The sequence below is a fragment of the Tachyglossus aculeatus genome, chromosome 22 (genome assembly GCF_015852505.1).
Source record: "Tachyglossus aculeatus isolate mTacAcu1 chromosome 22, mTacAcu1.pri, whole genome shotgun sequence".
Taxonomy (NCBI): Eukaryota; Metazoa; Chordata; class Mammalia; order Monotremata; family Tachyglossidae; genus Tachyglossus; species Tachyglossus aculeatus.
This window is the reverse complement of record NC_052087.1, coordinates 53,588,596-53,614,974: the sequence shown is the minus strand read 5'-3', so window position 1 is coordinate 53,614,974 and position 26,379 is coordinate 53,588,596. Positions and strand designations below refer to the sequence as shown.

The window sequence follows — 26,379 nt, the reverse complement described above, 5'->3', positions numbered from 1 at the left end:
TAGGATAGAAATGTACAAGTCAAATAAATAAATAAATAGAGTAATAAATATGTACAAACATATATGCATTTATACAGGTGCTGTGGGGAGGGGAAGGAGGTAAGGCGGGGGGGATGGAGAGGGGGACGAGGGAGAGAGGAAGGAGGGGGCTCAGTGTGGGAAGGCCTCCTGGAGGAGGTGAGCTCTCAATAGGGCTTTGAAGGGAGGAAGAGAGCTAGCATACACACTCACACACACACACACACACACACACACACACACACACACACACACACTTGCTCACACTCAGTATCAGACAGATTAACCCCCCAGGGTCCACCTGGCCACCACCAGTGGCGACCCTGGTTGCCAACTTGGACTTCCCAAGCGCTTAGTACAGTGCTCTGCACACAGTAAGCGCTCAATAAATACGATTGATTGATTGATTGATTGCCCCTGACCCTGAGCTGGGCCTGGGGGGTGAGTGACACTGGTCTTGGGGTGGGGACGGGGGACAGAGGTGAAGAGGAGAAGGAGAAGGAGGAGGAGGAGGAGGAGAAGAAGAAGGACGGAACCTGCAAGCAATGGCTGCACGAGGAGCTCCTTGAGGACGGGTGAGTCCTCTCCTCCCTGCCCCTCTCATCATTCATTCCTTCATTCATTCAATCGTATTTACTGGGCGCTTACTATGCGCAGACCACTGGACTAAGCGCTTGGAAAGTCCACTTGGGCGACAATCAATCAATCGTATTCATTCATCATCATCATCATCATCAATCGTATTTATTGAGCGCTTACTATGTGCAGAGCACTGTACTAAGCGCTTGGGAAGTACAAATTGGCAACATATAGAGACAGTCCCTACCCAACAGTGGGCTCACAGTCTAAAAGGGGGAGACAGAGAACAAAACCAAACACGTATTTATTGAGCGCTTACTATGTGCAGAGCACTGTACTGAGCGCTTGGGAAGTACAAGTTGGCAACATATAGAGACAGTCCCTACCCAACAGTGGGCGATGATCCCTGCCCAACAACGGGCTCGCGGTCTAGAAGGGGAAGACAGACAACAAAACAAACCAAGTAGACAAGTGTCGGTAGCATCAAAATAGATTAACAGTAATAATAACGATGACGACATTTGTTAAGCGCTTACTTGTTGTGCAGAGCGCTGTTCTAAGCGCTGGGAGGATGCAAGGTGATCAGGTTGGCCCACGTGGGGCTCACAGTCTTCATCCCCATTTTACAGATGAGGCAGCTGAAGCCCAGAGAATAATAATTATAATAATAATGACATTTATTAAGTGCTTACTATGTGCAAAGCACTGTTCTAAGCACTGGGGAGGTTACAAGGTGATCAGGTTGGCCCACGTAGGGCTCACAGTCTTCATCCCCATTTTACAGATGAGGTAGCTGAAGCCCAGAGAATAATAATAATAATAATAATAATGGCATTTGTTAAGTGCTTACGATGTGCAAAGCACTGATCTAAGCACTGGGGAGGTTACAAGATGATCAGGTTGGCCCACGTGGGGCTCACAGTCTTCATCCCCATTTTACAGATGAGGCAGCTGAAGCCCAGAGAATAATAATAACAATAATGACATTTATTAAGTGCTTACAATGTGCAAAGCACTGTTCTAAGCACTGGGGAGGTTACAAGGTGATCAGGTTGTCCCACGGGGGGCTCACCGTCTTCATCCCCATTTTACAGATGAGGTAGCTGAAGCCCAGAGAATAATAATAATAATAATAATAATAATAATGGCATTTGTTAAGTGCTTACTATGTGCAAAGCACTGATCTAAGCACTGGGGAGGTTACAAGGTGATCAGGTTGGCCCACGGGGGGCTCACAGTCTTCATCCCCATTTTACAGATGAGGTAGCTGAAGCCCAGAGAATAATAATAATAATAATAACGGCATTTATTAAGTGCTTATTATGTGCAAAGCACTGTTCTAAGCACTGGGGAGGTTACAAGGTGATCAGATTGGCCCACGGGGGGCTCACAGTCGTCATCCCCATTTTACAGATGAAGTAGCTGAAGCCCAGAGAATAATAATTATAATAATAATGACATTTATTAAGTGCTTACTATGTGCAAAGCACTGTTCTAAGCACTGGGGAGGTTACAAGGTGATCAGGTTGGCCCATGTGGGGCTCACAGTCTTCATCCTCATTTTACAGATGAGGTAGCTGAAGCCCAGAGAATAATAATTATAATAATAATGACATTTATTAAGTGCTTACTATGTGCAAAGCACTGTTCTAAGCACTGGGGAGGTTACAAGGTGATCAGGTTGGCCCACGTAGGGCTCACAGTCTTCATCCCCATTTTACAGATGAGGTAGCTGAAGCCCAGAGAATAATAATAATAATAATAATGGCATTTATTAAGTGCTTATGATGTGCAAAGCACCGATCTAAGCACTGGGGAGGTTACAAGGTGATCAAGTTGTCCCACGTGGGGCTCACAGTCTTCATCCCCATTTTACAGATGAGGTAGCTGAGGCCCAGAGAAGTGAATCAATCAATCAATCAAGCAATCAATCATATTTATTGAGAGCTTCCTGTGTGCAGAGCACTGTACTAAGCACTTGGGAAGTACAAGTTGGCAACATCTAGAGACAGTCCCTACCCAACAGTGGGCTCACAGTCTAAAAGGGGGAGACAGAGAACAAAACCAAACATACTAGCAAAATAAACTAAATAGAATAGATATGTACAAGTAAAATAAATAAATAACTAAATAGAGTGACTTGCCCAAAGTCACCCTGCTGACCAGTGGCGGAGTCGGGATTAGAACCCGTGACCTCTGACTCCCAAGCCCGGGCTCTTTCCACTGAGCCACGCTCTTTCTCTCTCTATACGCATCATTAATAAAATAAATAGAGTAATAAATCTGTACAAATAGACACAAGGGCTGTGGGGAAGGGAAGACGGGAGGGGAGAGGGAGGGATGGGGGAGCGATGGAGAGGGGAGGAGGAGCAGAGGAAAGGGAAGGCTCAGTCTGGGAAGGCCTCCAGGAGGAGGTGAGCTCGCAGTAGGGCTTTTCCCCCTGGGAATGACGCCTTCCGGGGACCCCGGGACCCCCGGCTCCCGGCCCGCACCGCACCAGTAGTGGTGCCGACCGGCTCTGCACTATTCACACTCTCCTGGCAGCCCCCTCTAGACTGTCGGCCCGGTGCGGGCAGGGAATACGTCTGCCATGCTGTTCTAGAGAAGCAGCGTAGCGCAGTGGAAAGAGCCCGGGCTTCAGAGTCAGAGGTCATGGGTTCTAATCCCCGCTCCGCCACTTGTCAGCTGGGTGAGCTTGGGCAACCCACTTCACTTCTCTGGGCCTCAGTTCCCTCATCTGGAAAACGGGGATGAAGAGTGTGAGCCCCACGTGGGCCAACCTGATCGCCTTGTATCAATCAATCGTATTGATTGAGCGCTTACTGTGTGCAGAGCACTGTACTAAGCGCTTGGGAAGTACAAGTAGGCAACATATAGAGATGGTCCCTACCCAACAGTGGGCTCACAGTCCCCCAAGGGCTTAGAACAGCGCTTTGCACATAGTAAGCATTTAACAAATACCATCGTTATTATGATTATTAGCATCCTCTCTCAAATGTTTAGTTCAGTGCTCTGCATTCATTCATTCATTCAGAGGTCATGGGTTCAACTTCGGCTCCGCCACTTGTCAGCTGTGTGACTTTGGGCAAGTCACTTTTAAATTCTCTGTGCCTCAGTTCCCTCACCTGTAAAATGGGGATGAAGACTGTGAGCTTCCCCTTGGGACAACCTGATCACCTTGTAACCTCCCCAGCACTTAGAACAGTGCTTTGCACATAGTAAGCGCTTCAAAAATGCCATCATTATTATTATTCTTATTCATTCATTCAATTGTATTTATTGAGCGCTTACTGTGTGCAGAGCACCGGACTAAGCGCTTGGGAAGTCCAAGTTGGCAACGTATAGAGACGGTCTCTACCCACCAACGGGCTCACAGTCTAGAGGGGGGAGACAGACAACAAAACAAAACATGTAGAGAAGCAGCATGGCTCAGTGGAAGGAGCCCGGGCTTTGGAGTCAGAGGTCATGGGTTCAAATCCCGGCTCCGCCAATTGCCAGCTGTGTGACTTTGGGCAAGATGCTTCACTTCTCTGGGCCTCAGTTCCCTCACCTGTAAAATGGGGATGAAGACTGTGAGCCCCCTGTGGGACAACCTGATCACCTGGTAACCTCCCCAGCGCTTAGAACAGTGCTTTGAGCATAGTAAGCGCTTAATCGATGCCATCACTATTCTTATTCATTCATTCAATTATATTTACTGAGCGCTTACTGTGTGCAGAGCACTGGACTCAGCGCTTGGGAAGTCCAAGTTGGCAACGTATAGAGACGGTCCCTACCCACCAACGGGCTCACAGTCTAGAGGGGGGAGACAGACAACAAAACAAAACATGTAGACAGGTGTCCAGTCGTCAGAGCGGGTAGAATTAAAGCTGTTCTATGACTGCACCCAGTAAGCCCTCAATAAATACGATCGACTGACGGATCAATCAATCAATCAATCAATCATCATCATCAATCGTATTTATTGAGCGCTTACTGTGTGCAGAGCACTGTACTAAGCGCTTGGGAAGTCCAAGTTGGCAACATCTAGAGACAGTCCCTACCCAACAGTGGGCTCACAGTCTAAAAGGGGGAGACAGAGAACAAAACCAAACATACTAACAAAATAAAATAAATAGAATAGATATGTACAAGTAAAATAAATAAATAGAGTAACAAATCTGTACAAACATATATACATATATACAGGTGCTGTGGGGAAGGGAAGGCGGTAAGATGGGGGGGATGGAGAGGGGGATGAGGGGGAGAGGAAGGAAGGGGCTGAGTGTGGGAAGGCCTCCTGGAGGAGGTGAGCTCTCAGTAGGGCCTTGAAGGGAGGAAGAGAGCTAGCTTGGCGGATGGGCAGAGGGAGGGCAATCAGTCGTATTTATTGAGCGCTTACTGTGTGCAGAGCACTGTACTAAGCGCTTGGGAGGTACAAGTCGGCAACATATAGAGACGGTCCGGGGTGGCAGCCCCCGCGTCCTGGGGTGGGTGGGGAGACTGAGGCAGGGGAGGGGGGAGAGGTGGCCAAGCGTCCCCACGGTGCCCTCCCTCCTTTCGTCTCCGGTCCAGTTTGTCCCCAGATCTGGCGCTCAGGGTGTCTCGGACGGCCGCTTTCTACCTGTGCCCAGCCCTGGCCCTGGCCCTGGCCCTCGCCCACGGGGACACCGACCACTCGGGTGCCACTGAGTCCAGTGACAGCGGACAGTGAGCGTCCTGCCCGCTCGGCCCGCCGGATCGCCCACCTCCGGGGAGGGACTCGAATCTGGGGCCGCCGGGGGGCCGGGGGCACCTCTCGGGAACGCCCAATAAAGGAACCCAGCACGAGGCCTGGACCGGTGTGGTTGTGTGGACGCCGCCAAGTTCCCCTGGTACCAGCGTGCCCGCTCCGCCAAAGGGCCTGCTCAGCCCATTGCACTGGGACTACTACTACTACTAATAATAATAATAATTGGCATTTGTTAAGCGCTTACTATGTGCAAAGCACTGTTCTTTCTTTATGGCATTTGTTAAGCGCTTACTATGTGCAAAGCACTGTTCTAAGCGCTGGGGGAGGATACAAGGTGATCAGGTTGTCCCACGTGGGGCTCACAGTCATCATCCCCATTTTACAGATGAGGTCACTGAGGCTCCGAGAAGTGAAGTGGCTTGCCCAAGGTCACACAGCAGACGTGGGGGAGCCGGGATTCGAACCCATGACCTGTGACTCCAAAACCCGGGCTCTTTCCACTGAGCCGTGCTGCTTCTCACTGTTCTAAGCGCTGGGGAGGATGCAGGGTGATCAGGTTGTCCCACGTGGGGCTCACAGACTTACTCCCCATTTTACAGGTGAGGGAACTGAGGCCCAGAGAAGTTAAGTGACTTGCCCAAGATCACACAGCAGACATGTGGCGGAATCGGGATTCGAACCCATGACCTCTGACTCCAAAGCCCGGGCTCTTTCCACTGAGCCATGCTGCTTCTCTTGGAAGAGAAGGGTGCTATTTGTGAAGCACTTGGAGAGGCAGCGTGGCTCAGTGGAAAAGAGCATGGGTTCTGGAGTCAGAAGTCATGGGTTCAAATCCCGGTTCCGCCAACTGTCAACTGCGTGACTTTGGGCCAGTCACTTCACTTCTCTGGGCCTCGGTTCCCTCATCTGTAAAACGGGGTCGAAGGCTCTGAGCCCCACGTGGGATAACCTGATCACCTTGTCACCTCTCCAGCACTTAGAATCAATCAATCAATCAATCAATCGTATTTATTGAGCGCTTACTGTGTGCAGAGCACTGTACTAAGCGCTTGGGAAGTACAAGTCGGCAACACATAGAGACAGTCCCTACCCAACAGCGAACTAGCTTTGCACACAGTAAGCGCTCAACAAATACCATCATCATCATCACTATTATTATTATGTGCCAAGCACTCTTCTAAGAGCTGTGTTGGACCACTTGGGGCTCACGGTCTCAATTCCCATTTTACAGATGAGGGGACTGAGGCACAGAGAAGTGAAGAGAAGCAGCGTGGCTCAGTGGAAAAAGCACAGGCTTGGGGAGCCGAGGATGCGGGTTCTGATCCCGGCTCTGCCGCTTGTCAGCTGTGTGACTTTGGACGAGTCACTTCACTTCTCTGGGCCTCGGTTACCGCCTCTGTAAAATGGGGATGAAGACTGTGAGCCCCCACCATGGGACAACCTGATCTCCTTGTAACCTCCCCAGCGCTTAGTACAGTGCTTTGCACATAGTAAGCGCTTAATAAATGCCATCATTCTCTGGGCCTCAGTTTCCTCATCTGTAAAATGGGGATGAAGACTGTGAGCTCCACGTGGGACCACCTGATGACCTTGTATCTACCCCAGCGCTTAGAACAGTGGTTGGCACAGAGTAAGCGCTTAATAAATACCATCATTATTACTATTACATCACTTAAGAATAATAATGTTGGTATTTGTTTAATAAATGCCATCATTATTATTATTATCATCATCATCAGATTGGACCCAATCTCTGTCCCATAGTGGATTCACAGGCTAAGAGGGAGGGAGAACAGGTATTTCACGCCCATTTTTGGGTGGAGGAAACTGAGGCACGACATTCCTTCATTTCATTCAATCGGATTTATTGAGCGCTAACTGCACAGAGCACTGTACTAAGCGCTTGGGAGAGGACAATAGAACAATAAGCACAGAGTAAGCGCTAAACAAATACCAACATTATTATTATTATTATTGTGACATAATATAGTAATAATGACGGTATTTGTTAAGCGCTTACTCTGTGCCAAGCACTGCTCTAAGCCCTGGGGTAGATATAAATTAATCAGGTTGGACACAGTTCCTGTCCCACATGGGGCTTACAGTCTTCATCTCTCCCCCTTTTAGACTGTGAGCCCACTGTTGGGTCGGGACTGTCTCTAGATGTTGCCAACCTGTACTTCCCAAGCGCTTAGTACAGTGCTCTGCACACAGTAAGCGCTCAATAAATACGATTGATTGATTGATTGATTGATTGATTCATCTCCAGTGTACGGATGAGGGAACTGGGGCCCAGAGAGGTGAAGTGACTTCCCCAAGGTCACACAGTGGACACGTGGCAGAGTCAGGATTGGAACCCAGGCCCAGGCTCTATCCGCTATGCCACACTGCTTCAACCCCACCCCGCCAAACTCCCCACTGCCCTGGGACCTGTGGCCGAGGATGGAGGGGTAGGAGTCTCTAAATCGGCCCATTAATGCCGATAATAAATAACGGTATTTATGAACCACTTATTCATTCATTCAATCGCATTTATTGAGTGCTTACTGTGTGCAGAGCACTGGACTGAGCACTTCTCATGTACAACACTCGAGGATACATCTCCAGAGAAGCAGCGTGGCTCGGTGGAAAGAACCCGGGCTTCGGAGTCAGGGGTCATGGGTTCGAATCCTGGCTCTGCCAATTGCCAGCTGTGTGACTTTGGGCAAGTCACTTGACTTCTCTGGGCCTCAGTTCCCTCATCTGTGAAATGGGCATTAAGACTGTGGGACAACCTGATCTCCCTGTAACCTCCCCAGTGCTTAGAACAGTGCTTTGCACATAGTAAGCGCTTAATAAATCAATCAATCGTATTTATTGAGTGCTCACTGTGTGCAGAGCACTGTACTAAGTGCTTGAGCACTGTACTAAGCGCTTGTGCCATCATTATTAGTGTTATTATCATCATCATCAGATTGGACCCAATCTCTGTCCCATAGTGGATTCACAGGCTAAGAGGGAGGGAGAACAGGTATTTCACGCCCATTCCCAGTTGAGGAAACTGAGGCATGACATTCATTCATTTCATTCAATCGGATTTATTGAGCGCTAACTGCGCAGAGCACTGTACTAAGGGCTTGGGAGAGGACAATAGAACAATAAGCAGACACATTCCGTATCCAAAATGAGCTTACGGCAAAGGTAAGTGACTTACCCAAGGTCACAACGGCAGGCTTTTGTTGGGGCGCTCCCGCCAGGAGCCACTTTCTGACCGTCGCTCTGCCGAGCCCGTCCTAGGACCCGAGAGGAGAGGCCTGGGACCCAGGAGACCTGGGTTCCAATTCATCCATTCACTCAATCGAGAAGCAGCGTGGCTCAGTGGAAATAGCAAGGGCTTTGGAGTCAGGGGGCATGGGTTCGAATCCTGTCTCTGCCAATTGCCAATTAGAGAAGCAGCGTGGCTCCGTGGAAAGAGCACGGACTTGGGAGCCAGAGGTCATGGGTTCTAATCCCGGCTCCGCCACTTGTCAGCTGGGTGACTTTGGGCGAGTCACTTCACTTCTCTGGGCCTCAGTTCCCTCATCTGCAAAATGGGGATTAAAACTGTGAGCCCCATGTGGGACAACCTGATCACCTTGTATCCCCCCCCCAGCGCTTAGAACAGTGCTTTGCACATAGTAAGCGCTCAATAAATATGATTGATGATGATGATGATAGTAAGCGCTTAATAAATGCTATTAAAAAAAATTGCCAGCTGTGTAACTTTGGGCAAGTCACTTCATTTCTCTGGGCCTCAGTTCCCTTATCTGGAAAATGGGGATTAAAACTGTGAGCCTCCCGTGGGACCACCTGATCACCTTGTAACCTCCCCAGCACTTAGAACGGTACTTTGCACATAGTAAGTGCTTAACAAACACCATTATCATTTATTGAGCGCTTACTATGTGCAGAGCACTGGACTAAGCGCTTGGAAAGTCCAATTGGGCAACAGAGACAATCCCTACCCAACACAGGGCTCACAGTCTAGAAGGAGGGAGACAGACAACAAAACAAGTAATGCCCACTCTGCTACTTGTCTGCAAGGTGACCCTGGACAAGTCACTTCTCTGGGCCTCCGTTCCCCCATCTGTAAAATGGGATTCACCCCCTGCTCTCCCTCCTATTCATTCATTCATTCATTCAATCGTATTTATTGAGCACTTCCTGAGTGCAGAGCACTGGACTAAGCGCTTGGGAAGTACAAGTCGGATACATATAGAGACGGTCCCTACCCAACAACGGGCTCACAGTCTAGAAGGGGGAGACGGACAACACAACAAAACCTGTAGACATGTGTCAAAATCATCAGAACAAATAAATGTGTATCTATCTATAAGTCTATTTCTCTATTTTGATGGTATACTTGTTTTGTTTTGTTGTCTGTCTCCCCCCTCTAGACTGTGAGCCCGTTGTTGGGCGGGAGTTGTCTCTACCTGTTGCCGAATTGGACTTTCCAAGCGCTTAGTACAGTGCTCCGCACACAGGAAGTGCTCAATAAATTCGATCAAATGAATGGTCTGTGAGCCCCATGCGGGACTTGATAATCTTGATCCCCCTGTGCTTACCGCTTAGTACAGCGCTTTGCACATAGTAAGCAGTTAGGGAAGTGGCATGGCCTAGTAATAATAATAATGTTGGTATTTGTTGAGCACTTACTACGTGCCAAGCACTGTTTTAAGCGCTGGGGTAGACACAAGGTAATCAGGTTGTCCCACGTTGGGTTCATAGTCTTCACCCCCATTTTCCAGATGAGGTAACTGAGGCACAGAGAAGCTAAGTGACTTGCCCAAAGTCACACCTCTGACAAGTGGCGGAGCCAGGATTAGAACCCAAGACCTCTGACTCCCGAGCCCGGGATCGAGCCACGCTGCTTCAAATAGGGAAGCATTCATTCATTCATTCATTCATTCAGTCGTATTTACTGCATGCTCTCCCAAGCCCTCCCAAGTGCTTAGTCCAAGTAAGCGCTCAGTAAATGATGATGATGATGGCATTTGTTAGGCGCTTACTATGTGCCAAGCACTATTCTAAGCACCGGGGAGAACACAAGGTGATCAGATTGTCCCACATGGGGCTCACAGTCTTCAACCCCATTTTACAGATGAGGTACCTGAGGCACAGAGAAGTAGAGTGACTTGCCCAAAGTCACACAGCTGATGATGAATGCGATTGAATGAATGAATGAATGCTTCCCTACAAGGCCATGCTGCTTCCCTAAGTGCTTACCGGGTGTAAAGCACTGGACTAAGCGCTTGGGAGAGGACAGTAGAACAATAAACAGACACATTCCCTGCCCACAATGAGCTCACAGTCTTAAGGGGGAGACAGACATTCATAGAAATAAATTAATAAATGAATAAATAAATTATAGATATATCTATATAGATATATAAATCTATAGAGAAGCAGCGTGGCTCAGTGGATAGAGCATTTCATTCATTCATTCATTCAGTCATATTTATTGAGCGCTTACTGTGTGCAGAGCACTGTACTAAGCGCTTGGGAAGTACAATTTGGCAACATGGGCTTGGGAGTCAGAGGTCATGGGTTCTAATCCCAGCTCTGCCATTTATCTGCTGTATGACTTTGGGCAAGTCACTTCACTTCTCTGTGCCTCAGCTACCTCATCTGTCAAATGGGGATTAAGACTGTGAGCCCCATGTGGAACAACCTGAGCACCTTGTAACTTCCCCAGCGCTTAGAAGAGTGCTTTGCACATAGTAAGCGCTTATTAAAAATGCCATCATTACCATTATTATTATTAGTCTCTGTGCCTCAGTTACCTCATCTGTCAAATGGGGATTAAGACTGTGAGCCCCACGTGGGACAACCTCATCACCTGGTATCCCCCCCCCCCAGCGCTTAGAACAGTGCTTCACACATAGTAAACACTTAACAAGTACTATTATTATTATTATTATTACTATTACTATATATTACCTATATATATGTCTATATATGTATATATGTTTGTACATATTTATTACTCTATTTATTTATTTCTTTTATTTGTACGTATTCTATTTATTGTATTTTGTTAATATGTTTTGTTTTGTTCTCTGTCTCCCCCTTCTAGACTGTGAGCCCACTGTCGGGTAGGGACTGTCTCTATATGTTGCCAACTTGGACTTCCCAAGCGCTTAGTACAGTGCTCTGCACACAGTAAGCGCTCAATAAATATGATTGAATGAATGAATGAATGAATAATAATAATAACGGTATTTGTTAAGTGCTTATTATGACTCCTGTTTACTTGTATTGATGTCTGTTTCCCCCCCCGCCCTCTAGATTGTGAGCCTGTTGTAGGCAGGGATTATCTCTTTAATAATAATGGCATTTATTAAGCACTTAATATGTGCAAAGCACTGTTCTAAGTACTGGGGAGGTTACAAGGTGATCAGGCTGTCCCACAGGGGGCTCACAGTCTTAATCCCCATTTTCCAGATGAGGTCACTGAGGCCCAGAGAAGTTAAGTGACTTGCCCAAAGCCACACAGCTGACAATTGGCAGAGCCAGGATTTGAACCCATGACCACTGACTCCATAGCCCGGGCTCTTTCCACTGAGCCATGCTGCTTCTCTGCTGTAATGAATGATGGCATTTGTTAAGCGTTTACTATGTGCAAAGCACTGTTCTAAGCGCTGTATTGCTGTATTGTACTTTCCAAGCGCTTAGTCCAGTCCAGTAGGAAACCTATCAAAGTGTTGCTTTGTACTCTCCCAAGCGCTCAGCGCAGTGCTCTGTGCAGTTTAAACGCTCAGTAAATACCACTGAATGGTGGATCATTGGATTGATTGACTGATTGACTGGTCAGTCGAGTCCCAAGCTAGAGGCAGTGCTACACTTTTCTCTCACTCTCTTCTGCATCACTCTGCTCTCTTACTTGTAATAATAATGATGGCATTTATTAAGCGCTCACTATGTGCAAAGCACTGTTCTAAGCGCTGGGGAGGTGACAAAGGTGATCAGGCTGTCCCACGGGGGGCTCACAATTTTAATCCCCATTTTACAGATGAGGGAACTGAGGCCCGGAGAAGTGAAGTGACTTGCCCAAAGTCACACAGCTGACAATTGTCGGAGCTGGGATTTGAACCCATGACCTCTGACTCCAAAGCCTGGGCTCTTTCCACTGAGCCACGCTGCCTCTCTTTCTTGTACTTCCCAAGCGCTTAGTCCAGTGCTCTGCACACAGTAAGCGCTCAATAAATACGATTGAATGAACAAATGAATGAATGAATCCCCCCTCCCAGCCCCACAGCAGAAGCAGTGTGGCTAAGTGGATGGAACACGAGCCTAGGGGTCAGAAGGATCTGGGTTCTAATTCCGGCTCCGCCACATGTCGGCTGTGTGATCTTGGACAAGTCACTTCACTTCTCTGGGCCTCAGTTACCTCATCTGGAAAATGGGGATTAAGAGTGTGAGCCCCAGGTGAGACAGGGACTGTGTCCAGCCTGATTAACTTGTATCGACTCCAACGCTTAGAACAGTGCTTGGCACACAGTAAGCGCTTAATAATATAATAATAATAATGATGGCATTTATTAAGCGCTTACTATGTGCCAAGCACTGTTCTAAGCACTGGGGAGGTCACAAGGTGATCAGGTTGTCCCCCGGGGGGCTCACAGTCTTCATCCCCATTTTTCCAGATGGGGGAACTGAGGCCCAGAGAAGTGAAGTGACTTGCCCAAAGTCACACAGCTGACAATTGGCAGAGTGGGGATTTGAACCCATGACCTCTGACTCCAAAGGGGGCTCACAGTCTTCATCCCCATTTTTCCAGATGAGGGAACTGAGGCCCAGAAAAGTGAAGTGACTTGCCCAAAGTCACACAACTGACCATTGGTGGAGCCGGGATTTGAACCCATGACCTCTGACTCCAAAGGGGGCTCACAGTCTTCATCCCCATTTTTCCAGATGAGGGAACTGAGGCCCAGAGAAGTGAAGTGACTTGCCCAAAGTCACACAGCTGACCATTGGCGGAGCAGGAATTTGAACCCATGACCTCTGACTCCAAAGGGGGTTCACAGTCTTCATCCCCATTTTTCCAGATGGGGGAACTGAGGCCCAGAGAAGTGAAGTGACTTGCCCAAAGTCACACAGCTGACCATTGGCGGAGCCGGGATTTGAACCCATGACCTCTGACTCCAAAGCCCATGCTCTTTCCACTGAGCCACACTGCTTCTCAACCATCACCACCATCATCATTATCGGCAATTTAATTTATTTCTACTAACATCCGTCTCCCTCTCTAGACCGTCAGCTCGCTGTGGGCAGGGAATGTGTCTGTTTATTGTCCTATCGTCCCTCTCCTGAGTGCTTAGTCCAGTGCTCTGCACCCAAAAAGCACTCAATAAGTACGATGAACTAACTGGACTGATGTCGCCCATCCTTGTTGGCATAAACAAGATGCTAATTTGCTTCTCATTTGTTTCCCAACGTGGCTCAGTGGAAGGAGCTCGGGCTTGGGAGTTAGAGGTCATGGGTTCTAATCCTGGCTCCGCCAATTGTCCGCTGGGTGACTTTGGGCAAGTTACTTAACTTCTCTGGGCCTCAGTTACCTCATCTGTAAAATGGGGATTAAGACTGTGAGCCCCCTGTGGGACAACCTGATCACTTTGTAACCTCCCCAGCGCTTAGAACAGTGCTTTGCACATAGTAAGCGCTTAATAAATGCCATCATCATCATCATCATCCTGGCTCTGCCACTTGTCATCTGGGTGACACTGGGGAAGTCACTTCACTTCTCTGTAGTCAGCGTGGCTCAGTGGAAACAGCCCAGGCTTTGGAGTCAGAGGTCATGGGTTCGAATTCCGGCTCTGCCACATGTCTGCTGTGTGACACTGGGCAAGTCACTGAACTTCTCTCAGTCTCAGTTACCTCATCTGTAAAATGGGGATTAAGACTGTGACCCTCACGCGGGATAACCTGATCACCTTGTATCCCCCAGCGCTTAGAACAGTGCTTTGCACATAGTAAGCACATAACAAATGCCATCATTATTATTATTATTATTCTCTGGACCTCAGTTACCTCATCTGGAAAATGGGGATTAATAATAATAATTATTATTATTATCTCTCTCTCACACACACACACACACACTCACACACACTCACATATGCACACACACTAGCTCATCATCATCACTCGTATTTATGGAGCGCTCACTGTGTGCAGAGCACTGTACTAAGCGCTTGGGAAGTACAAGTTGGCAACATATAGAGACGGTCCCTACCCAACAGTGGGCTCACAGTCTAGAAGGGGGAGACAGAGAACCAAACAAAACATATTCACAAAATAAAATAAATAGAATATGTACAAGTAAAATAAATCAATAGAGTAATAAATCCATACAAACATATATACATATATACAGGTGCTGTGGGGAATCAATCAATCAACCAATCAATCATATTTATTGAGCGCTTACTGTGTGCAGAGCACTGTACTAAGTGCTTGGGAAGTACAAGTTGGCAACATATAGAGACGGTCCCAACCCAACTGCGGGCTCACAGTCTAGAAGGGGGAGACAGAGAACAAAACCAAACATATTAACAAAATAAAATAAATAGAATACAGTCTAGCTCAAGATGGGAAGGGAATGTCCCCGTTTATTGTTGTATCGTACTTTCCCAGGCACCCGGTCCAGTAAGCACTGCACACAGTAAGCGCTCAATAAATACGATCGAATGACTGAATGGAGAAGCAGTGCGGCTCAGTGGACAGAACGCGGGCTTGGGAGCCAGAGGTCATGGGTTCTAATCCCGGCTCCGCCGCTGGTCAGCTGGGTGACTTTGGGCAAGTCACTTCACCGCGCTTCAGTTGCCTCATCTGTAAAATGGGGATTAAGACTGTGGGCCTTCCCAAGCGTTTAGTACCGTGCTCTGCACACAGTAAATGCTCAATAAATACGATTGAATGAATGAGTGAGCCCCCCGTGGGACAACCTGATCACCTTGTATCCCCCCAGCACTTAGAACAGGGCTTTGCACATAGTAAGCACTTGACAAATGCCATTATTATTATTATTATTATTATTATTATTATTCAGGCTACATTTCCCCTCTACTCAAGACCCTCCTGTGGTTGCCCCTCCACCTCCGCATCAAAGTGTAAGTCCTCACCCTCGGTTTTAAAGCTGTCCACCCCCTCACCCTCTTCTACCACACCTCGCTACTCTCTTACTCCAACTCAGCCGCCCACTTTGCTCCGCTGGTGCCACTAACCTTCTCCCTATAAGTCCATCTTGATTATCTCACCGCCGACCCCCGGCCCACGTCCTGCCTCTGGCCTGGAATGCCCTCCCTCCTCACATCTGACAAACAATGACTCTCCCTGTCATCATCATCATCAATCGTATTTATTGAGCGCTTACTGTGTGCAGAGCACTATACTAAGCGCTTGGGAAGTCCAAGTTGGCAACATATAGAGACAGTCCCTACCCAACAGTGGGCTCACGGTCTAAAAGCGGGAGCTTTAGACTGTCCTTCAAAGCTGTAACACTAATGGTGTTTGTTAAGCGCTTACTATGTGCAAAGCACTGTTCTAAGCGGTGAGGGGGATACAAGGTGATCAGGATGTCCCACGGGGGGCTCACAGTCTTAATCCCCATTTTACAGATGAGGGAACTGAGGCACAGGGAAGGTGTGACTTGCCCAAAGTCACACAGCTGGCAATTGGCGGAGCCAGGATTTGAACCCATGACCTCTGACTCCAAAGCCCGGGCTCTTTCCACTGAGCCACGCTGCTTCTCTGTGTCCGTCTTTATATGCTGCCAACTTGTACTTCCCAAGCGCTTAGTACAGTGCTCTGCACACAGGAAGCGCTCAAAAAATATGATTGATTGATTTCCACTGAGCCACGCTGCTTCTCTAGTACAGCCACGCTGTACTGGAGGCACAATAAATACGATTGATTGATTGATTGATGGGGAGGAACCCTCCCAGCCCCACAGCACTTCTATCCAGATCCTTCATTTATTTATTGCCATTAATGTCTGTCTGCCCCTCTAGACTGTCAGCTCGTTGTGGGCAGGGGATGTGTCTGTTTATTGTTCGATTGTCCTCTCCCAAGTGCTTAGTCCAGCGCTGTGCACACGGTAAGCGCTAAATAAATGCCAGTGATTGACTGACTGACGCCACACACTGCTGGAAGCTGGGGGCGGAGGGGCAGAGGGAGAGGTCACAGTACTGTCTGACGGGGAGACTGGACATTCCCACACCCAAAAACACAACCACACACCCACACCCAAGAACATAACCACACACCCACACCCACACAAACACACACACACGCATATGCTGCTGGGAGCTGGGGTAAGGATAGAGGAGAGGACACAGTATCTGTCCGATGGGAGAGACCAGAACATGCAAACGTACACGCGCGCACACACACACACACACACACACACAAACACAAACACACACACAAACAAACACAAACACACACGCTGTTGGGAGCTGGGGTAAGGATAGAGGGAGAGGACACATTATCTGTCTGATGGGAGAGACCAGAACATGCAAACATACACACACACACCACACACACACACACACGCACGCACGCACGCACGCACACATATGCGCACACAATGCTGGGGTGGGGAAGCAGGGTCATCTGGTTTATTTATTTTACTTGTACATATCTATTCTATTTATTTTATTTTGTTAGTATGTTCGGTTTTGTTCTCTGCCTCCCCCTTTTAGACTGTGAGCCCACTGTTGAGTAGGGACTGTCTCTATATGTTGCCAACTTGTACTTCCCAAGCGCTTAGTACAGTGCTCTGCACACAGTAAGCGCTCAATAAATACGATTAATGATGATGATGATGATCTGGTTCTCAGTGCCCTCGGTCACAGCCTGGTTGACAGCACTTATCTTGACCCTCTGTGACTTCCTCCTTGCTGACGTTTTATTTCATCGTCCATCTCCCCCGCTACATTGTTAACTTCTGGAGGGAGGGGATCGGTGCCCTCTGATCCCATCATCCTCCCCAAGCTCTTAGAACAATGCTCTGAATTCACACGGTGGCGAGTGACACTCCCTGACTTTCCCGTCACTGTAGATGGCACTCCCGTCCTTCCCATCTCACAAGCCCGCAACCTTGGTGTCATGCTCAACTCCGCTCTCTCGTTCACCCATCACATCCAATCCGTCACCAAAACCTGCCGGTCTCACCTCCGCAACATCGCCAAGATCCGCCCTTTCCTCTCCATCCAAACCGCTACCTTGCCGGTTCAATCTCTCATCCTATCCCGACTGGATTACTGCATCTCCCATCCTCCTGTCTCTCCCCGCTTCAGTCTATACTTCACTCTGCTGCCTGGATCATCTTTGTGCAGAAACACTCTGGGCGTGTCACTTCCCTCCCCAAAAATCTCCAGTGGCTGCCTGTCAACCTTCGAATCAAACAAAAACTCCTCACTCCCGGCTCCAAGGCTGTCCATCCATCACCTCACCCCCTCCTACCTCACCTCCCTTCTCTCCTTCTCCAGCCCATCCCACACCCTCCGCTCCTCAGCCTCCGCTAACCTCCTCACCGGGCCTCATTCTCGCCCATCCCGCCATCGACCCCTGGACCACGTCCTTCCCCTGGCCCGGAATGCCCTCCCTCCACACATGCGCCAAGCTCGCTCTCTTCCTCCCTTCAAAGCCCTCCTGAGAGCTCACCTCCTCCAAGAGGCCTTCCCAGGCTGAGCCCCCTTTTCCCTCTCCTCCTCCCCATCCCCCCAGCCCTACCTCCTTCCCCTCCCCACAGCACTTGTATATATTTTTGTACAGGTTTATTACTCTATTTATTTCACTTGTACATATTTACTATTCTATTTTTTTTAATGATGTGCATAGAGCTTTAATTCTACTTGTTCTGATGATTTTGACACCCGTCTATGTGTTTTGTTTTGTACAAAACACTTGGGAAGTACAAGTTGGCAACATATAGAGATGATCCCTACCCAGCAACGGGCTCACAGTCTAGAAGGGGGAGAAGACAACAAAACAAAACTTGTGGACAGGTGTCAAGTCATCAGAATAAATAGAAGTAAAGCTAGAAGTACATCATTAACAAAATAAATAGAATAATAAATATGTAATAATAATGATGGTATTTCTTAAATGCTTACTACGTGTCAAGCACTGTTCTAAGCAGCAAGGGAGAAACAAGGTTCTTAGGCTGTCTCACGTGGGGCTCACAGTCTTAATCCCCATTTTCCAGATGAGGGAACTGAGGCCCAGAGAAGTGAAGTGACTTCTCTTCACTCTTCACGCTGGAGAAGCAGCGTGGCTCAGTGGAAAGAGCCCGGGCTTTGGAGTCAGAGGTCATGGGTCCAAATTCCGGCTCTGCCAACTGTCAGCCGTGTGACTTTGGGCAAGTCGCTTCACTTCTCTGGGCCTCAGTGACCTCATCTGTAAAATGGGGATTAAGACTGTGGGACAACCTGATAACTTTGTAACCTCCCCAGCGCTTAGAACAGAGCTTGGCACAATAGTAAGCGCTTAATAAGTGCCATCATTATTATTATTACTATGTTCCAGGCTCTGTACTAAGCGCTGGGGTAGATACAAGCTAATCAGGTTGGCCACAATCCCGGTTCCACGTGGGGTTTACAATCTTCATCTCCATTTTACTGAGGCACAGAGAAGAACAATGAAACCCCTCTCTAGACTGTAAACTCATTGTGGGCAGGAAATGTGTCTGTTTATTGTTGTATCGTACTTTCCCAAGTGCTTAGTACAGGTCTCTGCACATAGTAAGCGTGGCTTTCCACTCAGCATATCTCAGTGGAAAGAGCCCGGGCTTTGGAGTCAGAGGTCATGGGTTCAAATCCTGGCTCTGCCACTTGTCAGCTGTGTGACTTTGGGCAAGTCACTTCACTTCTCTGGGCCTCAGTTCCCTCATCTGGAAAATGGGGATTAAGACTGTGAGCCCCCCGTGGGACAACCTCATCGCCTTGTAACTTCCCCAGCGCTTAGAACGGTGCTTTGCACATACTAAGTGCTTAATAAATGCTATTATTATAGTAAGCACTCAACAAATACGATTGAATGAATAAAATGACTTGCCCACAGTCACACAGCAGACAAGTGGTGGGGCTGGGATTAGATCTGACTCCTATTCACTAAGCCACGCTGCTTCTCAGGCCTGGTAGAGGCCTTTTTGGGGGTAGGGAGAGTCTGGGAAAGCTCCCTGGAGGCAGTGGCGTTCTGAAGGTTGGAGAGGAGGAGGGATTCCAACCCCGGAGGGGTGGGTCCTCAAGGCTGCATCAGTCCTGCAGGTGCTCACAGCAAATAAGTCATTAACGAGCTCCCTGCAAGGGCCGGGAATCAAAGGTCGCCCAGCCCAGCCCAGCCCAGCCCAGCGGCTGGCTCGGAAGTCTGTCCCTTGTCCCCGCAGGTTGGGATGTGACTCTGGTGTCCTTCGCCTATCAGCCTCAGAGACCCCGGTGGTGTGGCCCGAGGGGCCGGGGGATGCCAGTTGTGCCTGTCCCTGATCCCCAGGCCTATGTCATGATGGCCGAAGCCCGGCTTGGGCCGTGGGCCTGGCTTCTGCCGGTCCTGTCTCTCCTGCTACTGCTCTTCCCTGCCACAACCTTGGCCCAGGGTGAGTAAAGGGGCTGGGGGCGGGGAACACTGGGGGATGCGGGGGATGCTCGGAAGCGGGGGGCAAGCTGGACTGGGCAGCATGGAGTCTGTATCTAGGGCAGCAGCATGGAGGCAGTGGGAAGTGGCATTGCGGGAGCTCGGGGGATGGAAAAGGCTAGATTAGGGGAACATGGAAGGGGAAGGCCGGATTGGGGGAGCATAGAGGCGGAGGAGGACTTTATTGGGGGAGCACAGAGGTGGAGGAAGGCTGGACTGGGGGAAGCAGAGAGGTGGGGAAGAGCTATAATGGGGGTACACGGAGGTGGGGGAAAACTGAATTGGGGGAACACAGAGGTTGGGGAGGGCTGTATTGGGGGAGCATAGAGGTGGAGTAAAGCTCAATTGGGGGAACACAGAGGGGGGAACACGGGTTGGGGGGAAAGCTGAATTTGGGGAACACAAAAGCTGGGGAAGACTGAATTAGGGGGGCACAGAGGTGGAGGAAAGTTGAACTGGGGGAGCACAGGTGGAGGAAAGCTAAGTTAGGGGAGCCCGGAGGTGAAGGAAAGCTTAATGGGGGGAGCACTGAGTTGGGGGAGCACAGAGACGGCAGAAAGCTGAACTGGGGGAGCAGAGGTGGAGGAAAGCTGAATTGGGGGAGCAAAGAAGTGGGGGAAGGCTGAATTGGGGGAGCACAGAGGTTGGGGAAGGCTGAATTGGGGGAGCACTGATTTGGAGGAGCATAGAGGTGGCAGAAAGCTGAATTGGGGGAGCAAAGTGGGGAAAAGCTGAACTGGGGGAGCAAAGAAGTGGGGGAAGGCTGAATTGGGGGAGCACAGAGGTTGGGGAAGGCTGAATTGGGGGAGCACTGATTTGGAGGAGCATAGAGGTGGCAGAAAGCTGAATTGGGGGAGCAAAGCGGGGGAAAGCTGAACTGGGGGAGCACAGAGGTTGGGGAAGGCTGAATTGGGGAGCACAAAGGTGGGGGAAAGTGGAATTGGGGAGGCTGGAAGGTGGGAAGGCTGGGTTGGGTGGTCCAGGAGGCTCAAGCCTGCCTACCTACCTGCCTTCCAGAGCCCCAAGTTTGTGAATTGGTCGGGGTCATCCCTGAAGTCATGGAAAACTATTTGCCCAAGGAGGCCATTGCCAACATCAGCTTGCCGGCGGGGCAGGTCCTGGTCCTGGACGAATTCCCCCAGAAGGACATGTTCAGGGTCGAAGGCCACCAGCTCTTCCTGACCAAGGCCCCGGACTATGAGGTCAGGCTGGGCCCGGGATGCTGGGAGCACTGGGAGTGTGGGGATACTGGGAGCACTGGGGGGCTGGGGATGCTGGAAGCACTGGGGTCTAGGGATCCTGGGAGCACTGGAGGGCTGAGGATGCTGGGAGCACTGAGGGGCTGGGGATGCTGGAAGCACTGGGGGGCTGGGACTCAGGGAGCACTGGGAATGCTGGGAATGCTGGGAGCACTGGAGCAGTTGCAGCTGAGATGGGGTGGGAGGAATTGAGAGCAGACTTGTCTTCAAAAGCCCCCTCCCCCCAGGGACCCCCCAGCATTCCCCCAGAATAATCCTGGAACTGAGACCCCCCATTCCCACCCTAACCCCCAACCTTGGCATCAGGTTAAACTCTAAACTCAGGCTCTGAGTCTAGGCCTGAGCTTGGGGCTGGGAACCCGGACTCCTGGGCCCCATCCTCCTCTCCACCCCTGCCAACCAAGCAGTGACTGTCATTCATTCAGTCGTATTTTTGGAGCCCTCACAGTATGCAGAGCACTGTACTGAGCTCTTGGGAGAGGACCATAGAACAATAGAACAGACACTTCCCCCCGCTTCTAGGCTGTGAGCCCGTTGTTGGGTAGGGACCATCTCTATATGTTGCCAACTTGTACTTCCCAAGCACTTAGTCCAGTGCTCGGCCCACAGTAAGCGCTCAATAAATACAATTGAATGAATTAATTATCTCTGTTGCCAAATTGGACTTTCCAAGCACTTAGTACAGTGCTCTGCACACAGTAAGTGCTCAATAAGTGCAATTGAGTGAATGAATGAATGCCCACAAGGAGCTGACAGTCGAGAGGGGGAGATACATGTGACTAGAAATCAATATTTATCAATATGTCCCACGGGTGAGGAGGGCCAAAGGAATGCTGAAGCCCCCTCCCCGTCACTCTAGGGCAGTAGGAGGGTCCCCAGCACAGCCCTCTCCCACCCCACAATTGCTCCCCACTCACACTGGATGAAGTCTGATAGTCCCGGACAGAAGCCGCTCTCGGTCAGGAGTCAGTCAGGACTGGGCAAGAGAGGAGCAGGGCCGCCCAGCAGGTCTGGGGGTGGGGGGGTGGAAGCCAGGGGGAGGGGAATAATAATAATAATGATAATAATAGCATTTATTAAGCGCTTACTATGTGCAAAGCACTGTTCTAAGCTCTGGGGAGATTACAAGGTGACCAGGTTGTCCCACAGGGGGCTCACAGTCTTAATCCCCATTTTCCAGTTGAGGTAACTGAGGCCCAGAGAAGTGAAGTGACTTGCCCAAAGTCACACAGCTGACAATTGGCGGAGCCGGGATTTGAACCCATGAACTCTGACTCCAAAGCCCGGGCTCTTTCCACTGAGCCACGCTGCTTCTCAGGGGGAAGGGTCACCTTGGCAAGTCTGGGGGGCCAGGGGAAAGCTGGGGGGTAGGGGGACAGTTAACAGGTCCCTGTCTGGCTTCCTGCCACCCGAGCCCGGGGACCCTGTATATATGTATATATGTTTGTACATATTTATTACTCTATTTATTTATTTATTTTGCTTGTACCTATCTATTCTATTTATTTTATTTTGTTAGTATGTTTGGTTTTGTTCTCTGTCTCCCCCTTTTAGACTGTGAGCCCACTGCTGGGTAGGGACTGTCTCTAGATGTTGCCAACTTGTACTTCCCAAGCGCTTAGTACAGTGCTCTGCACACAGTAAGCGCTCAATAAATACGATTGATGATGATGATGATGACCCCAGTATTCATTCAATCATATTTATTGAGCGCTTACTGTGTGCAGAGCACTGTACTAAGCGCTTGGGAGTACAAGTTGGCAACATATAGAGACGGTCCCTACCCTACAGCGGGCTCACAGCCTAGAAGGGGGAGATGGCCAACCAAATAAAACATATTACATATGTTAAAACAAAACATATTAACAAAATAAAATTAATAGAATAAATATGTACAAGTCAAATAAATAGAGTAATAAATCTGTACAAACATGTATACAGGTGCTGTGGGGAGGGGAAGGAGGTAAGGTGGGGGGAGAAGAGGGAGAGGAAGGAGGGGGATCAGTCTGGGAAGGCCTTCTGGAGGAGGTGAGCTCTCAGTAGGGCTTTGAAGGGAATAATAAAAATAAAAATAAATAATAATAATAATAAAAGTAATAATAACCATCATCATTATGGTAGAGAAGCAGCATGGCCTAGTGGCTAGAGCCTGAGGACTTGGAGTCAGAAGGTCATGAGTTCTAATCCTGGCTCTGCCACTTGTCTGCTGTGTGGCCTTGGGCAAGTCACTTCACTTCTCTGGGCCTCAGTGACCTCATCTGTAAAATGGGGATTAAGTCTGTGAGCTCCACATGGGACAACCTGATTACCTTACATTTAACCCAGAGTTTAGAGCAGTGCTTGGCACATAGTAAGCGCTTAACAAATACCAGCATTATTATTATTATTATTCTCTGGGCCTCAGTGACCTCATCTGGAAAATGGTGATTGAAACCGTGAGCCCCTCATGGGAGAGGGTCTGTGTCCAACCCGATTTGCTTGTATCCATTCATTCATTCAGTCATATTTATTGAGCGCTTACTGTGTGCAGAGCACTGTAGTAAGCACTTGGGAAGTACAAGTTGGTAACATATAGAGACAATCCCTACCCAACAACGGGCTCACAGTCTAGAAGGGGGAGACAGACAACAAAACAAAACATTCATTCATTCATTCAATCGTATTTATTGAGCGCTTACTGTGTGCAGAGCACTGTACTAAGCGCTTGGGAAGTCCAAGTTGGTAACGTATAGAGACGGTCCCTACCCAACAGCGGGCTCACAGTCTAGAAATATGTGGTCAGATGTCAAGTTATCAAGATAAATAGAAGTAAAGCCAGATGCACATCCACCCTGGTGATAGTGAGTGCTAAACAAATACCATAATAATCAATCAATCAATCAATCATATTTATTGAGCGCTTACTGTGTGCAGAGCACTGTACTAAGCGCTTGGGAAGTCCAAGCTGGCAACATATAGAGACGGTCCCTACCCAACAGTGGGCTCCCAGTAATACTTCTAAAGTACTTACCATGTGCCAAGCACTGTTCTAAGCAGTGGGGTAGATAAAAGTTACTCGGGTTGGACCCAGTGCTTGTTCCCCAAAGGGCTCACACTCTTAATCATCATCATCATCATCATCATCAATCGTATTTATTGAGCGCTTACTGTGTGCAGAGCACTGTACTAAGCGCTTGGGAAGTACAAGTTGGCAACATATAGAGACAGTCCCTACCCAACAGTGGGCTCACAGTCTAAAAGGGGGAATCCCCATTTTACTCCCCATTTAATCCCCATTTTACAGATGAGGGAACTGAGGCCCAGTGAAATGACTTGCCCGAGGTCACCCAGCAGACAAGTGGCGGAGCCGGGATTAGAACCCAAGACCTTCTGACTCCCGGGCCTGGGCTCTAGCCATTAAGCCACACTGCTTCTAAGACCCCAGACCCAGACCGCCCACCCCCAATCTGTGTCTCCGTGGCAGCCAAGAGTAATGGGGGGAGGAGGAGGCAGGAGGGAGGGGAGAGGCTGTGCTCCTTCACTCTTACTGGGAACAGCTGGTCTCCCTTGGATCCCCCAACTCCAAGTGTGGAATGGCTGGGAGACAGAAGGTCCTGGGTTCTAATCCCGGCTCTGCCACTTGTCTGCTGTGTGGCCTTACGCACTTCTCTGGGCCTCAGTTCCGTCATCTGTAAAGTGGGGATTGAGATTGCGAGCCCCACACGGGACAGGGACTGTGTCCAACTCGATTTGCTTGTATCCACCCCAGTGCTTAGTACAGTGCCTGATAATACAGTGGTATTATTCATTCATTCATTCATTCAATCGTATTTATTGAGCGCTTACTGTGTGCAGAGCACTGGGAAGTACAAGTTGGCAACATATAGAGACAGTCCCTACCCAACAGTGGGCTCACAGTCTAGAAGGGAGAGAGCACTGTTCTAAGCACTGGGGAGTCTACAAGGTGATCAGGCTGTCCCACGGGGGGCTCACAGTCTCAATCCCCACTCTACAGATGAGGGAACTGAGGCACAGAGAAGTGAAGTGACTTGCCCAAAGTCGCACAGCTGACTGTGAGCCCACTGTTGGGCAGGGATTGTCTCTATATGTTGCCAATTTGTACTTCCCAAGCGCTTAGTACAGTGCTCTGCACACAGTAAGCGCTCAAGAAATACGATTGATGATGATGAAGTGGCGGAGCAGGGATCGGATACCACGGGCAGATACCCATCCGCTCTGGCTCTGTCGGGGGCGGGCCAGGGTCCCAGAAGGCTGGACTCTCCCATCCAAGTTGGGCCGGCCGGTCACCTCGAGAAGGGCCCGAAGACCGCAGAGGTCGGTCTGGGGGCCTCGGGTGTGACCCTGTCCCCCAAATTGGGGGTGTTGGGGGACTGGTGGTGGCAGCCCATGACCTTTGACCCGTCCCGCCCCACAGGTGACCCAGACTCTGATGGCCTACCTGTTATGCAAGAAGGACCAACATACGGTGAGCGTGGGCCGCAGCGGAGGGGGTCGGCCGGGGAAGGGGGTGGGGGTGAGAGGACCCACCACGGAGGCCCAGGGGTCAATCCATCCATCAGTGGTGGGTTTTCCTGAGCACTTACTATGTGCACAGCAATCAATCAATCAATCAATCATATTTATTGAGCGCTTACTGTGTGCAGAGCACTGTACTAAGCGCTTGGGAAGTACAAGTTGGCAACACATAGAGACAGTCCCTACCCAACAGTGGGCTCACGGTCTAAAAGGGGGAGACAGAGAACAAAACCAAACATAGTAACAAAATAAAATAAATAGAATAGATATGTACAAGTAAAATGAATAAATAAAACAGTGGGCTCACAGTCTAAAAGGGGGAGATAGAGAACAAAACCAAACATACTAACAAAATAAAATAAATAGAATAGATATGTACAGGTAAAATAAATAAATAAATAGAGTAATGAATATGTACAAACATATATACAGGTATACAGCACTGTACTAAGCGTTTGGATAGTGTCTGTTACGTTGTTATATGAGAAGCAGCATGGCCTAATGGATAGAACCCGGGGCCTGGAGTCAGAAGGACCTGGGTTCTAATTCCGGCTCTGCCACTTGTCTGCTGTGTGGCCTCGGGCAAGTCACTTCACTGCTCTGGGCCTCAGTTCTCTCATCTGTAAAATGGGGACGGAGACT

General features: G+C 49.2%; 1 protein-coding gene across 2 annotated transcripts in view; it reads left to right on the top strand.

Annotated features, from left to right (window-relative positions):
* Positions 1–518: 518 nt before the first annotated feature.
* The window catches only part of CDHR5 (cadherin related family member 5), a 58,921-nt gene continuing 33,060 nt past the window's right edge, over positions 519–26,379 (top strand). The window contains exons 1-4 of one of the 2 annotated variants that reach the window (XM_038764549.1): positions 519–593; positions 19,719–19,925; positions 20,981–21,165; positions 25,637–25,687. In XM_038764549.1, coding sequence (XP_038620477.1) covers positions 19,793–19,925; positions 20,981–21,165; positions 25,637–25,687 — 369 coding nt within the window. In that variant the 5' untranslated portion in view covers positions 519–593; positions 19,719–19,792. The remainder of the gene's footprint in view (positions 594–19,718; positions 19,926–20,980; positions 21,166–25,636; positions 25,688–26,379) is intronic. The other variant, XM_038764550.1, reaches the window with a different exon arrangement.